General features: G+C 43.3%; 1 protein-coding gene across 1 annotated transcript in view; it reads right to left on the minus strand.

The window, feature by feature from the left end:
• LOC109992319 (alpha-2-macroglobulin) overlaps positions 1 to 12,650 on the minus strand; it is a 42,718-nt gene that overhangs the window by 18,854 nt on the left and 11,214 nt on the right. Inside the window, exons 16-18 of the mRNA XM_065960622.1 lie at positions 9,943 to 10,074; positions 8,914 to 8,998; positions 8,672 to 8,783 (exon numbers count right to left, since the gene is read on the minus strand). Coding sequence (XP_065816694.1) covers positions 8,672 to 8,783; positions 8,914 to 8,998; positions 9,943 to 10,074 — 329 coding nt within the window. The remainder of the gene's footprint in view (positions 1 to 8,671; positions 8,784 to 8,913; positions 8,999 to 9,942; positions 10,075 to 12,650) is intronic.

Genomic DNA, 12,650 nt, shown 5'->3' on the forward strand with positions numbered 1-12,650 from the left:
TCTAGTTGGGTTAGAATTGTTTTAATTTTGGAGATGGTGCGTAGATGGAAGAAGCTTGATCGGACAACTGTTTTGATATGGGATTCAAAGGTGAGATTGCAATCGAATGTTATTCCTAGATTTCTGGCGGTGGGTTGGACATTGGCGAATAAGGGACCGAGGCTGCTCTTTGAGATGTGAGTGGAGTTTGGCGGGTTGAATACTATGATTTCAGATTTAGAATTGTTCAGGTGGAGAAAGTTTTGTGCCATCCAGCAGTTGATATCGTTTAGGCAGTTTCTGACAGCAGCTAGGCTCCTAGCATCCTCAGGTCTCAAAGGAAGGTATATCTGTGTGTCGTCTGCGTAGCAGTGAAAGGAGACATTGTGGTGTTCAATTATTTGGCCAAGAGGCAGCATATAAATGGAGAATAAAATGGGACCTTAAACCGAACCTTGCGATACACCACAGGTAATGTTAGAGGTAGAGGAAGGAGTAGTTACCGATGGTGACCGCGAAGGTTCTTTCTAAAAGATAAGAGTAAAACCAGCTAAGCGCAGTATCCTTTAAACCAACCCATTTTCTGAGACGATCAGTTAAAATTGTGTGATCAACAGTACCAAAAGCTGCACTAAGCTCTAAAAGAATTAAAATTGTGCCCTCCCCTCTATCTGTTGCTAAAAGAAGGTCATTGGTTACCTTGAGGAGGGCAGTCTCTGTGCTGTGACAAGCTCTAAAATCGGATTGGAATTTCTCAAAGAGGTTATTTTCAGTCATAAAAGATAAAAGTTGTGTTGAAACCACCTTTCCTAAAACTTTTGATAAAAATGGAAGTTTTGAGATTGGTCTAAAATTGTTAAAATCAGTGGGATCAAGGTTGGGTTTCTTTAAAAGTGGTTGGACCACAGCATGTTTAAAAGCCGAGGGGATTACACCTTCTGCCAAGGAACTATTAATAATGGATAAAATATTGGGTCCAACTGTATTAAAAACCTCTTTGAGAAATGTTGTGGGAATAAAATCAAGGCTAAATAACTGCTAAGTTCCCTGCTGGTGTCTAAAATACGGTCTGGGGGGATGATTTGTTGCCTAATGTCCTTGACTTTTACTATTCGTAAAATAAGTTTAAAAACTTCTCACATAGATCCTGAGAAGGATCAGTAAAATAAGAAGGGGAGGGGGTGGTGATTGATTCTAAAACCTTAAATAGAATTCTGGGGTTAGAATGATTGACTAAAATCAGATTAGAATAAAATTAGGCTAAAAGACGTAGAGTTAAAAACCCTGCTGCGGACAGGTGCCTTGCTCATAAAAGGTGGCTGAGATAAAACCATTCTGAATAAAACCAGTTTGTGGTCTGACACACAGATATCCTTTGTCTCAAAGTTGTTAGGGCTGAGACCACTGTATAAAACAAGATCAAGTGTGTGGCCCTTAGAGTGAGTGGGTTCCTGTATTGCCTGAGTAAGGTTAAAAGATTCTAGAATATCCATAAAATCACCCGCGAGGGACTGAGAGGGGCAACAGACATGTATGTTAAAATCACCTAAAACAAGGATTTTATCATACTTAGAAATAAAATGTGATAAAAACTCTGAAAACTCTGCAATAAAACATTGTTAGGTCTGGGTGGTCTGTAGATGATTAAAATTAACACAGGATATTTTAAGTTAACAATAAAACCAAGATGCTCAAATGATGTAAAATGAGTGTGTATAATTGGAGAGCATTTAAAATCTTTTCTATGAATAACAGCAACCCCCCCCTCCCCGGCTGCTGATGAAGGTGAGTGAAATCGGGGGGGTTGCTTCAATCAGAGGACTGCAATCTCCCATAGTCAACCAGGTCTCAGTGACAATAAAAAAGTCCAGATTATTATGATTTATAAAATCAAGGCAGATAAAAGATTTATTATTAAGGGATCTGGTATTTAAAAGACCAAAGTTAGCTGAAGTGCAATTAAAAGTTGGTTGTGGGAGAGGCTGGAGGCGTACTTAGGTGAGATTGGAGTGGTTACAGTAATTGAAAGGTGACAGATGTTGATGAGACAGTCTGCAGGTGACGTGTACAGGGATAGTGAATTCAGTGCTGTGGTCTGTGACAGTAGAGAGTGTATGACAGTTATTGGAGGACAGAGAAGAAGGAGAAAAAGAGTGACACCAGGTGTGAGGAGCAGGGGAGGGGCTTGCTGTGAGTAGATTGTTCTGAGGTGAAACAGGTGAGAGGGGATTGGAAGTGCGTGTGTGCTCAGATGGATGTCATACAGGTGTTGAGGACTGGACAGCGTGCTGGATATTAGCGGACAACATTTGACTGCCCAACGGATTTGGATGAATCCTGTCGCTTTTAAAAAGTGTAGCATGGTTCCAGAACAGGTTAAAATTGTCAATAAAATCTAGGTTGTGTGATTTGCAAGCGTGCTGGAGCCAGGTGTGCAGGGAGAGGATACGGCTAAAATGCACAGGACCACGATCAAAGGTTGGAATGGGTCCAGAGATAAAAATCTGATTTTCCACAGTTCTTTAAAATGTTAAAAAGGAGATTAAAATCTTTTTTGGTGCACTCAGATTGCCGCCGGGAAGAGTCGTTCGTGCCTACGTGTACAACGACTCTCTTAATTGAGACTGGGAGTGAAGGCAGAAGACTGAAGAGTTTGTCTAGGACTACGGGGATAGTGGCGCCGGGAAGACAGTGTGTGGTGGCATTAAAGAAGCGGACATTTCTGGCGATTGAATCTCCAATGATAAGAGTTGTCGGGGGGAAAAAGAGGGCAAGGAGGTGATGAGTGTGTGCTACCTGGATTGGCCTGCGGGCGCTCGGCCGTTACCACCTGCGGTAAAGCGGGTGGGTCATGCTGAGGTGACTGCAGTGAAGCGGACCGCCCCCGCGGCTCAGCTGGGGGAAGACCCCCAGAGCGTCTGGTGACGGCCTCCTGCAGCATTTTCCGGCGGTTCTTCCCAGTGGCCGAGTAGCGGGCCTCCCGACCAGAAGAACGCGCTGCAGGTGGAGGTGAGGTGGCAAATCCATGTGGAGCCTTGGCGGAGTGGCAAGTAGTTCCGTTTGGTGCAGGAGTACGCGCAGCGGCAGCAGAAGCCTCCTCCAGTCCCAGGCCAACCGGAGCCTCATCCTTCAGCAGCGTGAAGCGGTTGTGGAGGGTCATCCGGGGTTGCGGAGGGGCCAGATGGTCCGTCTTCCGCCTGCGGCGCACCATGTCGGTCCAGGGTAGCTCGGGCGGCTTCGGAGTGGAGCTGTGTACTGGGGCCAGCAGCCTCTTTCCTGGCGCGCCCTCGGAGTTACCTGACGGGGCCAGTGTTGTGGCGTCCTGGTCCAGCGCAGTGAGGGCGCTGGCCAGACCCTCTGTCCCAACGCCATCGGTGCCCGAGGCCCCTGTACTGAGGTCTCCCATAGAGTGCTGCCCGGTCGTTTCGGCTACCGGTCCTTCCGGGTAGGCCCGCGTGAGGCCGAGGTGAGTGGAGGTCAGCGGAGGTCAGCCAGGGAAGCGTGGCGGCAAGGCAGACACCAGCTTTGATGCCGGCGAGGATGGTGCGGATGGTGATCGGACCGCCAGGCTCGAGGACTGCATATAAGATATGTGTTTGATATGATGGTCCTTGTTCCGAAGTTCGGACTTAAGTCGTTGGATATCGTCCTTTAACTGTGAGTACTCATGTTCGCAGTTCGTACACACAGACATGGCTAGCTCCAGATGTTTACAAACATGTTTAAGCTAGCAGCAGTCTTCCAGTGGCAGGCTTCAGTGATTACCACACTTTAAAAGTAATATCCAAACACCCAAAGGCTAAAAATGTTTATCTATGTTGAATAAATACTTAAAACTTAAAAACACAAGTATAACCAAGGAAGTAGTTAAAACTTGACAAAAAGTAAAAAGTTTTGGCAGCGTTTCTCTCCAGTGAGCGAAGACGCTGATGCATGCACAGGATGAACCAACTACGCGGGAAGTGTTGCGATCAGTAGATTAGGGCCCGAAGCACGAACCGTGCGAGGACAATCTTGAAACCCTAGCGATTATTAGGGCAGATCAGCGCAAACTCAGTGTCAGTGCGTTCTAGACAGGTTCAACATATCTCGTTGTGCGCTGCACGTTATTTTGTCAAAGGGTGTGGCCATGCATTTTAAGTTTTTTGAGCGTTTTGGCAAGTTGCCAAAAAAGTAAATGTTTATATCTCTGCCATCTAGTGTTCAATCATTTTAAAATTTCTCATGCATGATACAGGACCCACCTTGAACACATCCATGATTGACATTTTTTTTGATTAGTCACAGTGCCACCTGTTGACAACAGGAAGTTACTGCTTTTCAATTAGCATTAGCCATTGCTACACGGTAGCTCATTTTCCCCTCAAAATTGGTGTGAACCATGCTAACACCTTGGCCATACAATACTTTCAAGCTCAAACGCCTACGTCCAACGCTGTTGCCATACAGACGCGTCGCTCACCATCAAACAGGAAGTAGTTTTTTCACGGGCTTAACATAGTCATACTGTCCCGAAACTTCATACATATGGTCCTGCTAGTGAAGTCAAACATTTTATTGTTTAAGTAAGTGGGCGTGGCTTAATGGCTCAGTGGCGCCCCCTTCAAATTTTCAAAATGGCCTCCCCATAGAGGGTTTTTTGACGCACATTCATGAATATTGCTACGTGTATTAAGCTTGTCAGGATGGACATAAAATCCTCTTGCAGCGTTTCAAAAACCCCAACAAAAAGTCCACAGATTTCAGCCTTCCTATTTGAAGGATCTTGGCCGAGGGCACTCATCCGATTGGCGCAAACTCAGTGTCAGTGTGTTCTAGACACGTTCAACATATCCCGTTGTGCTCTGCACCTTATTTCGTCAAAGGGCATGGCCGTGGCATGCATGCAAAGTTTGATATGCATTTTGGCAACTTGCCAAAAAAATAAATGCCTATATCTCTGCTATGCATGGTTCAATCATATCCAAATTTGTTATACATGATACAGGGCCTGCCCTCAACACATCCATGTTTGAAACGTTTGGATAAGTCACAGTGCCACCTGTTGACAACAGGAAGTTACTTCTACTCAATTAGCATTAGCCATTGCTACACGGTAGCTCAATTCCCCCTCAAAATTGGTGTAGACCATGCTAACACCTTGGCCATACAAGACTTTCAAGCTCAACCGCCTACGTCCAACGCTGTCGCCATACAGACGCGCTGTCGCCATCGAACAGGAAGTAGTTTTTTCACGGGCTTAACATAGTCGTACTGTCCAGAAACTTCATACATATAATCCTGGTAGTAAAGTCAAACATTTTATCATTTAAGGGAGTGGGCGTGGCTTAATGGCTCAGTGGCGCCCCCTACAATATTTCAAACATTCATCCTCCGCAGCACGTTGAACCTACAATTCTAAATTTTACTATGCATTTCCAACATGACAAAACCTACAAAAAAGCCTCTTCAACCCACGCCCAAAACTCAACAGGAAGTCTACAAATCACATCGACATCAAACAGGAAGTGGCTGTATATATACCTTGTCTGATCTTCTTGAAATTACATAGGTATGATCAGGGTTGGCCTCTTGAACACATTGACATAACAATATTCAACTTTAACCATAGTGCCCCCTACTGCAAGGAGTAAGTGCTACATCCTATATACTTTGTCTGATCTTTTTCTAATTTCTCAGGTATGTTCAGGGTTGGCCTCTGAACACATTGACATAACAATAGTCAACTTCAACCATAGCGCCCCCTAATGCAAGTACTAAGTACTACATCCTATATACTTTGTCTGATCTGATTGAAATTTCACATGTATGATCAGGGTTGGCCTCTGAACACATTGATATAACAATAGTCAACTTCAACCAAAGCACCCCCTACTGCAAGGACTAAGTAATACCTTCCATATAAAATGTCACATGTTATTAAAATTTCACTTGAATGATCTCAGTACTGCCCTGCTCATATTTCACCTAATACAATTGGGCCACTGACATAGCGCTGCATACTTGAAAGACACTGTACTACATCTGATATACTTCGTCTGATCTGCTCCAATTTTCACAGGTATAATCAGGGTTGGCTTCTGAACACTATCCCAAAACAATGATAAAGTTTAACCATAGCGCCCCCTACTGCAAAGTACAAGTACTACCTCCCATATACAATTTCAGATTTGCTCCAAATTTCACATGTATAATCAGGGTTGGCCTCTTAACACAGTCACATAGCAATAATAAATTGTAACCATAGCGCCCCCTACTGCAAAGTACAAGTACTACCTCCCATATACAATGTCAGATTTTCGCCAAATTTCACATGGCTGACCTGATCACATCTAACCTAACACAATTATGCCATTAACATAGCGCCCCCACTGGAAAGAGGCGGTACTGCATCTCAGATACTTTGTCTGATCTGATTGAAATTTCACATGCATGATCAGGGTTGGCCACTGAATACATGAACATAACAATAGTCAACTTCAACCATAGCGCCCCCTACTGCAATGACTAAGTACTACATCCTATACACAATGTCTGATTTCCCCCGAATTTCACATGTATGATCAGGGTTGGCTTCTGAACACCATCCCAAATCAATAATAAAGTTTAACCATAGCGCCCCCTACTGCAAAGAGTAAGTCCTACATCCTATATACAATGCGCAATTTCCTCTACATTTCATAGCTATCATGACAGTGCCAGCCATAACTGCTCTACGTCAAAATGTTATGTGTTCTACATTAAGTTGCCTATTTCAACATATCATAGTACCACTTTTACACAAATCGGACTGCACGGCCAGCTGCTTAGCCACATTCCGCTGCTGCTGCACTTCCGCAGTCGCGACACACCCCGACATGCACAGGGGTACGAGGGCCCTTCATCACTGCTTGCGGTTTTCATTCTTGTTTGAACTTTAGAGATACAACAATGATTGGTTCATGTTAAAGAGTTTTCTTTCTGGAAAAAAGAAATCTGAATATTGCTATACATTGTTACCAGTCCTGCTCTGTTTGTAGTCAGGTTTAGTTAACAAAAAAATATATCTAAGGGTAAAGGACAAATATCAAACATCAGAGAAGCAAAAGAAAACAAAGATGATGTGCCTCAGCCTCCTCTCAGAGTCCAGTCACATCACAGGCAGCCACCTACTAAAGCATACCCTGATCTCTCAAAATATGACTGTAAATGGGACCACGAATTGGAAATTGAACATCATGATGCATGAGAAAACTCAAAACTACAGATGGGGACCATAAACTCATTAGTGAATGTTTACTGAGGTTTTTAAATCAGTTAAGAAGTAGAGCCATTTTTTCATAATCTGCTATACATTAAGTCTTTATTTTCAATTAATTTGCCATCTTAACATTCCTCTTCAGAACAAGTGGCTGTAGCCTCTTCTAAATTACAGCCAGTTACTCAAACCCACATTATTTCTAAGGTACAGCAGGGGATGACTCCACTGGTCTAATTATATCAAAACATTAAAACGAACTCTGAGTGGACCGCAGTCAAGACGAACGGGAAAAACAGACACAAGGAAGAGAATAGGTTTACTGACGAGCTAATAGAATAGAATACTTTATTGATCCCAAACTGGGAAATTGTGGCGTTACAGCAGCAGGTTATCCAAACACACAATATTAGCAAGTATGCAGAATAAAATATTAAATACAAAGTAAATAAGCACTAAAAATATAAAAACTTAGAACGAGAATATACACATCATGTGAATCCAAGTATGATTTATTTACATGACGTTTTTCTCACAGCAGCACAGCATACAGCAACAATACGGCAACTTTCGGTAGCAGGTCCCGCTTCTCTATGTAGCTGTATCTGACTTACTATCCGGTGTTTCCACGTCAACGACAAACATGTTGTGTCTGTCGTGATGGCTTTGACATGGCTGTCGCCGCGACAAGACACGTCCCGTTACAACTATTAAATTACGAATTTCATTTCAATTTCATTAAAAGTCCATTTTTAATCTATTTAGATATTTGAGTGTCCAGTTCTAATAAAATTCTAAATTTTGTGCTTTGAATTTATTATCTCAATAAATGTCCTAATTAGTTTAAGGGTTTTGATCGCAACTTTCAAGTCTTCTTCAAAATAGCATGAAGTTAATTTTGTAAATAATGGGCCAATTTAAGGTCAAATAGATGCTTAAGCTGAGAGTGCTTTAGGGTGTTGCTTCCTACAAAAGGGGCATTGAAACTTGAATATCTTTAGATAATAGGTTAGATTCGGTAAAGTGACCATCGTTATGTTTGCAAGTTGAGGTGCCGCTGTTGAGGTTGCTAGGCGTCAAGGTCAGCACTTAGTATTGAAAGGGTAGTGCGGGGACAGCTGGTCACGCAAACAGGAAATCTTCTGTAGACCAGACCGTCTGTTTTAGGTCATACTGAGCTGTACACAGGCTACAAAAGGTCGGGACCATCATGGGCTAGATCCTCGAAGGATGCTAGCCCCAAAATGAGACACAGTTCACTTCCAAAGTTCAGGTAATTAATCAAGCAGAACTTCTCACAAAGTTTATGAGCAGACATAAGAAAAGATATTTCATTGATCTATACATTCCCCTATAAAAATTAGATTAAAATGTATTTACATTTTTTTATTAAATACTCTTAATTAAAAAAAAAAAACACGATTCTCAAATGAAAACGCTTTAACAGAAACTCACCCAACTTCCACCAGTTTCCATATCCAAGTTTCAGGGAAGAAAGTGCGGATCATCGACTTGATTAATTCAGAGGTCGTCGTAGGTCCAGGAAATTTGCAAATGGCAAGATCATCTGAGGACAGAAGAACATTTAACCCAAGTCAGAGGTCAAACTTGTCATTTGAACTTCCCTAAACTAATGCTTGTACAGCTTGTCAGGATGTTTAAATTTCTAGTCAAATAAAAAAAGCCATCTCACCCACCGTTTTCACCGTATATTGTCCCCTTGAAGTTCAAACATGAAGGCATCCTGGTAAACATATTTGTTACAATCTTCAGCCCCAATTTCTGGATAAACAGGCAGCAAAGAGTGATGTCAGTGCAAAACGGAGCAGCATTCACCCACAATATATCCACGGTGGCTGTTTTCCTCTGATGCCAAGCTTAGAGTGGGAAACTCAAATGCTGTTTTAGAGACCTTTTTTGGCATTCTAATGTACGTTGTCCAAAACATGTGGTACAAAGTGATTTTGGGATGTCTCAGACTACATTTGTTATTACACAGCGCAAAATCAAGACGCTTAGCGAGGCACAGGTCACAAAGGGGTTGGATTAATACACTTAATTATTTATAGATGTTTTTGGAGCAACATGAATCAAATCAGTCAGAGGTTCAGTTCTCATTCCGCATTTTAAGACCAACCCATCCATAGGCGCTAATATGGGCACAAGAACATTTGCTATTTACACAACGTGCGCGATGTGTGAGAAAATTACAACTGTGTCAGGTGGAAAATAGGAACCTGCGCTGCATGTCCTATCTTATGAATGTATCTTTGGTCAATCTGTCAATGGCTAGAAGCCAAATAATTTTACCAGCAGAAACATTTTTAACCTGCCAAAACACTTAATTAGATACAATGACATAAAAAATAAATAAATAATTAAATGCATTTACTCCAGCACTGAAATAGAAGAGTTGGTGTTATTTTGGGCTATACATTCAGATTTCCTGCTCATGTTAGCCACGTCAGGTTAATGTAAGCAGAGAATTGGTTGAATGCTAATGTTAGCTTTTATGAATCATTTGTCCTTGTGAGTTTTTAACAACATGTTATTTGATAACTCAGGGTTTGTGCTTCCCTCTCTAAGAGATGACATCAGAGAAACAACGCTGCCACGTAATCAATGTGAATCATGTAGTTTAGTAATTCAACTAATTCTATTTCATTTTCAATGCCAAGTTGATACCAAAAATATATTTGCAAAATATATTAGATAAAAATAATTACCACAAAAACTTCATGACCACCATATTCACTGCTCGGTCTACGGCGTCTGTGTGTAGATCTCGTGCGTTTCACATTTATACATAATTTAGGATCATCAACATAATCTCTTTTCTCAGGCAGAAGTTTAAATATCTGAAAAAATGAGAGTGAAGGCTTTAAGAATGTACATATATTCATTAAGTTCCTTTACATATACAACCACAAAATACAAAATATAAACAATAAATATTACGAATATGTTAATCCCAAATGGTCTCAAAACTATATAATGCTCACATTTAATAACTGAGAAGCGAGGACGGCTAGGATAAATGGACTAGCAGGGCGAACTCCCCCTTTCTTACATTTAAGAAAAGAAAATTATTCTTCAAATAACTTTCAACAGTTGGTAGTTAGACTTTGGTGGAACCTAGAGCAGCAACCAAACTGAAAGAAAACTAAAAAACCAAGCAGTATCTCTTTATGGGATATAGCTGCCTCTTCCATTCAGTACTGTAGTGTGAATGATTGGCAGGTGTCATTAAAATGCCAGAGAAATTGCCAAAAACACAACACACAAAAGACACGTATTGTACATATTTCAGACTTCCCTCTCCCCAGCAACGTTTTCCAGCTGAGGGATTCCAAGGCGTTCCCAGGCTAGACGGGATATATAATCCCTCCAGCGAACTCTGGGTCTACCCGTGGTATCCTCCCAGATGGGCGTGCCCAGAAAGCCTCAGAAGAAAGGCGTCCAGGAGGCATCCTAATAAGACGACCAAACCACCTCAACTGGCTCCTTTCAATGCAAAGGAGTAGCGGTTATACTCCGATCTCCCCCCGAATGTCTGAGCTCCTTACTCTATCTCTAAGGCTGAGTACAGCCATCCTCTGTAGGTATCTCATTTCAGACGCTTGAATCTGCGATCTTGTTCTTTTAGTCACTACACAGATGGCGGTAGATGGCGGCGCGAGCGCATCGCGAGGCCCAGCATCTCTCTCAGATTTGCAATTTTGCAGTAATTTTATTGTTAATTTCGGGTCTGTTCGCACGGAACAGCCTCGCCTTAACATCCTACACCCGACAGGAACTTTTGGATATCGGAATACACCTCCCTGACGATTTAATCAACAATCTTCGACTCATCCCTGAGATCGCCAATACACCCGAGGCTACGCACTCTACCCGGCCGGGCGGAAGTGCTCGCAGGCGGCGTCAAGACCGTAAACAAAGGCGGGGGAAGCGCGGAGGTATAAGGGCTAAGCTAAAGCTAACACCGCACCGTCTCCCGTTACCCAGCATTTTCCTCGCTAATGTGTGGTCTTTGGTGAACAAAATGGACGAGTTACGACTTCGCATCATCCACAGCAAGAGAATTATGGACTGTAATGTCATGATCTTCACGGAAACATGGCTAAACAACGGAGTACCGGACGATGCTATCAAGCTAGCCGGTCGCCACACACACCGAGCAGACAGAATAGCCGAGGACTCTGGTAAGACCAGAGGAGGAGGGCTGTGCATTTATATTAACAAAGCTTGGTGTACCGACTCTGTCATTGTTGGGAGACACTGCTTAGCTAACCTTGAGTTTCTCATGGTTAAATGCAGACCTTTCTATCAGCCAAGGGAGCTCAGCTCCACTATTGTAACTGCAGCCTACATCCCCTCGGATGCCGATGCAAAAGCTGCTATGAAGGAACTTTACACAGCTATCAGCAAACAACAGACTGCTCACCCGGAGGCTGCATTTATAGTTGCAGGTGATTTTAATCACTCAAACTTAAAGACAGTGCTCCCTAAATTTCACCAGCATGTTTCCTGCAATACAAGAGGAAACAAAACTCTGGATCATGTTTACACAAACATCGCAGGAGCCTACACCACGACCCCCCTCCCCCACCTGGGACAGTCAGACCATCTTTCTTTGTTCCTCATCCCCAAGTACTCCCCACTCATCCAACGTGTGAAGCCATCAGTAACAACGATTAAAGTGTGGCCAGCGGGGACAGACTCTGTACTTCAGGACAAGTTCCATCACACAGACTGGAGTATGTTTGCTTCGCAGGCTACCTTGGGCTCTCACACAGACATTGACACCTACACTTCTTCTGTGCTGGATTATATCAACACCATCATCGACAGTGTTACAACATGGAAGCAGATCACCACGTACCCAAATCAGAAGCCATGGATGAACAAGGAGGTGCGTCTCCTGCTGAAGGCCCGCAACACCGCCTTCAGATCAGATGACGCAATGGCCTACAGCGTATCCAGGGCAAACCTGAGGAGGGGCATCATCAAGGCCAAGCACTGCTACAAGCTGAAGGTTGAGGATCACTTCTCCAACTCCGACCCCAGACGCATGTGGCAGGGCATCCAGGCCATCAGTGACTATAAACCCAGAAACTCCACCCCGATAACCACAGATGTCTCCTTTCTGAACGAGCTAAATCACTTTTATGCTCGTTTCGATAGAGACAACAGAGAGACACAGACCACGAACAGACCTCCTGCAGACAACCAGCCCCTCTCACTCACCTCGACAGACGTCCACGCTGCACTGAGCCGGATCAACGCTCGAAAGGCTGCTGGTCCAGACGGCACCCCCGGGCACGTGCTTAGGGCATGTGCGGAGCAGCTCACGGGGGTTTTTACGGACATCTTCAACCTGTCCCTCGCCCAAGCAGCTGTGCCAGCATGCTTCAAAGCCACCTCCATTAACCCA

This window comes from Labrus bergylta, chromosome 11, assembly GCF_963930695.1.
Source record: "Labrus bergylta chromosome 11, fLabBer1.1, whole genome shotgun sequence".
In the NCBI taxonomy this organism is placed as follows: domain Eukaryota; kingdom Metazoa; phylum Chordata; class Actinopteri; order Labriformes; family Labridae; genus Labrus; species Labrus bergylta.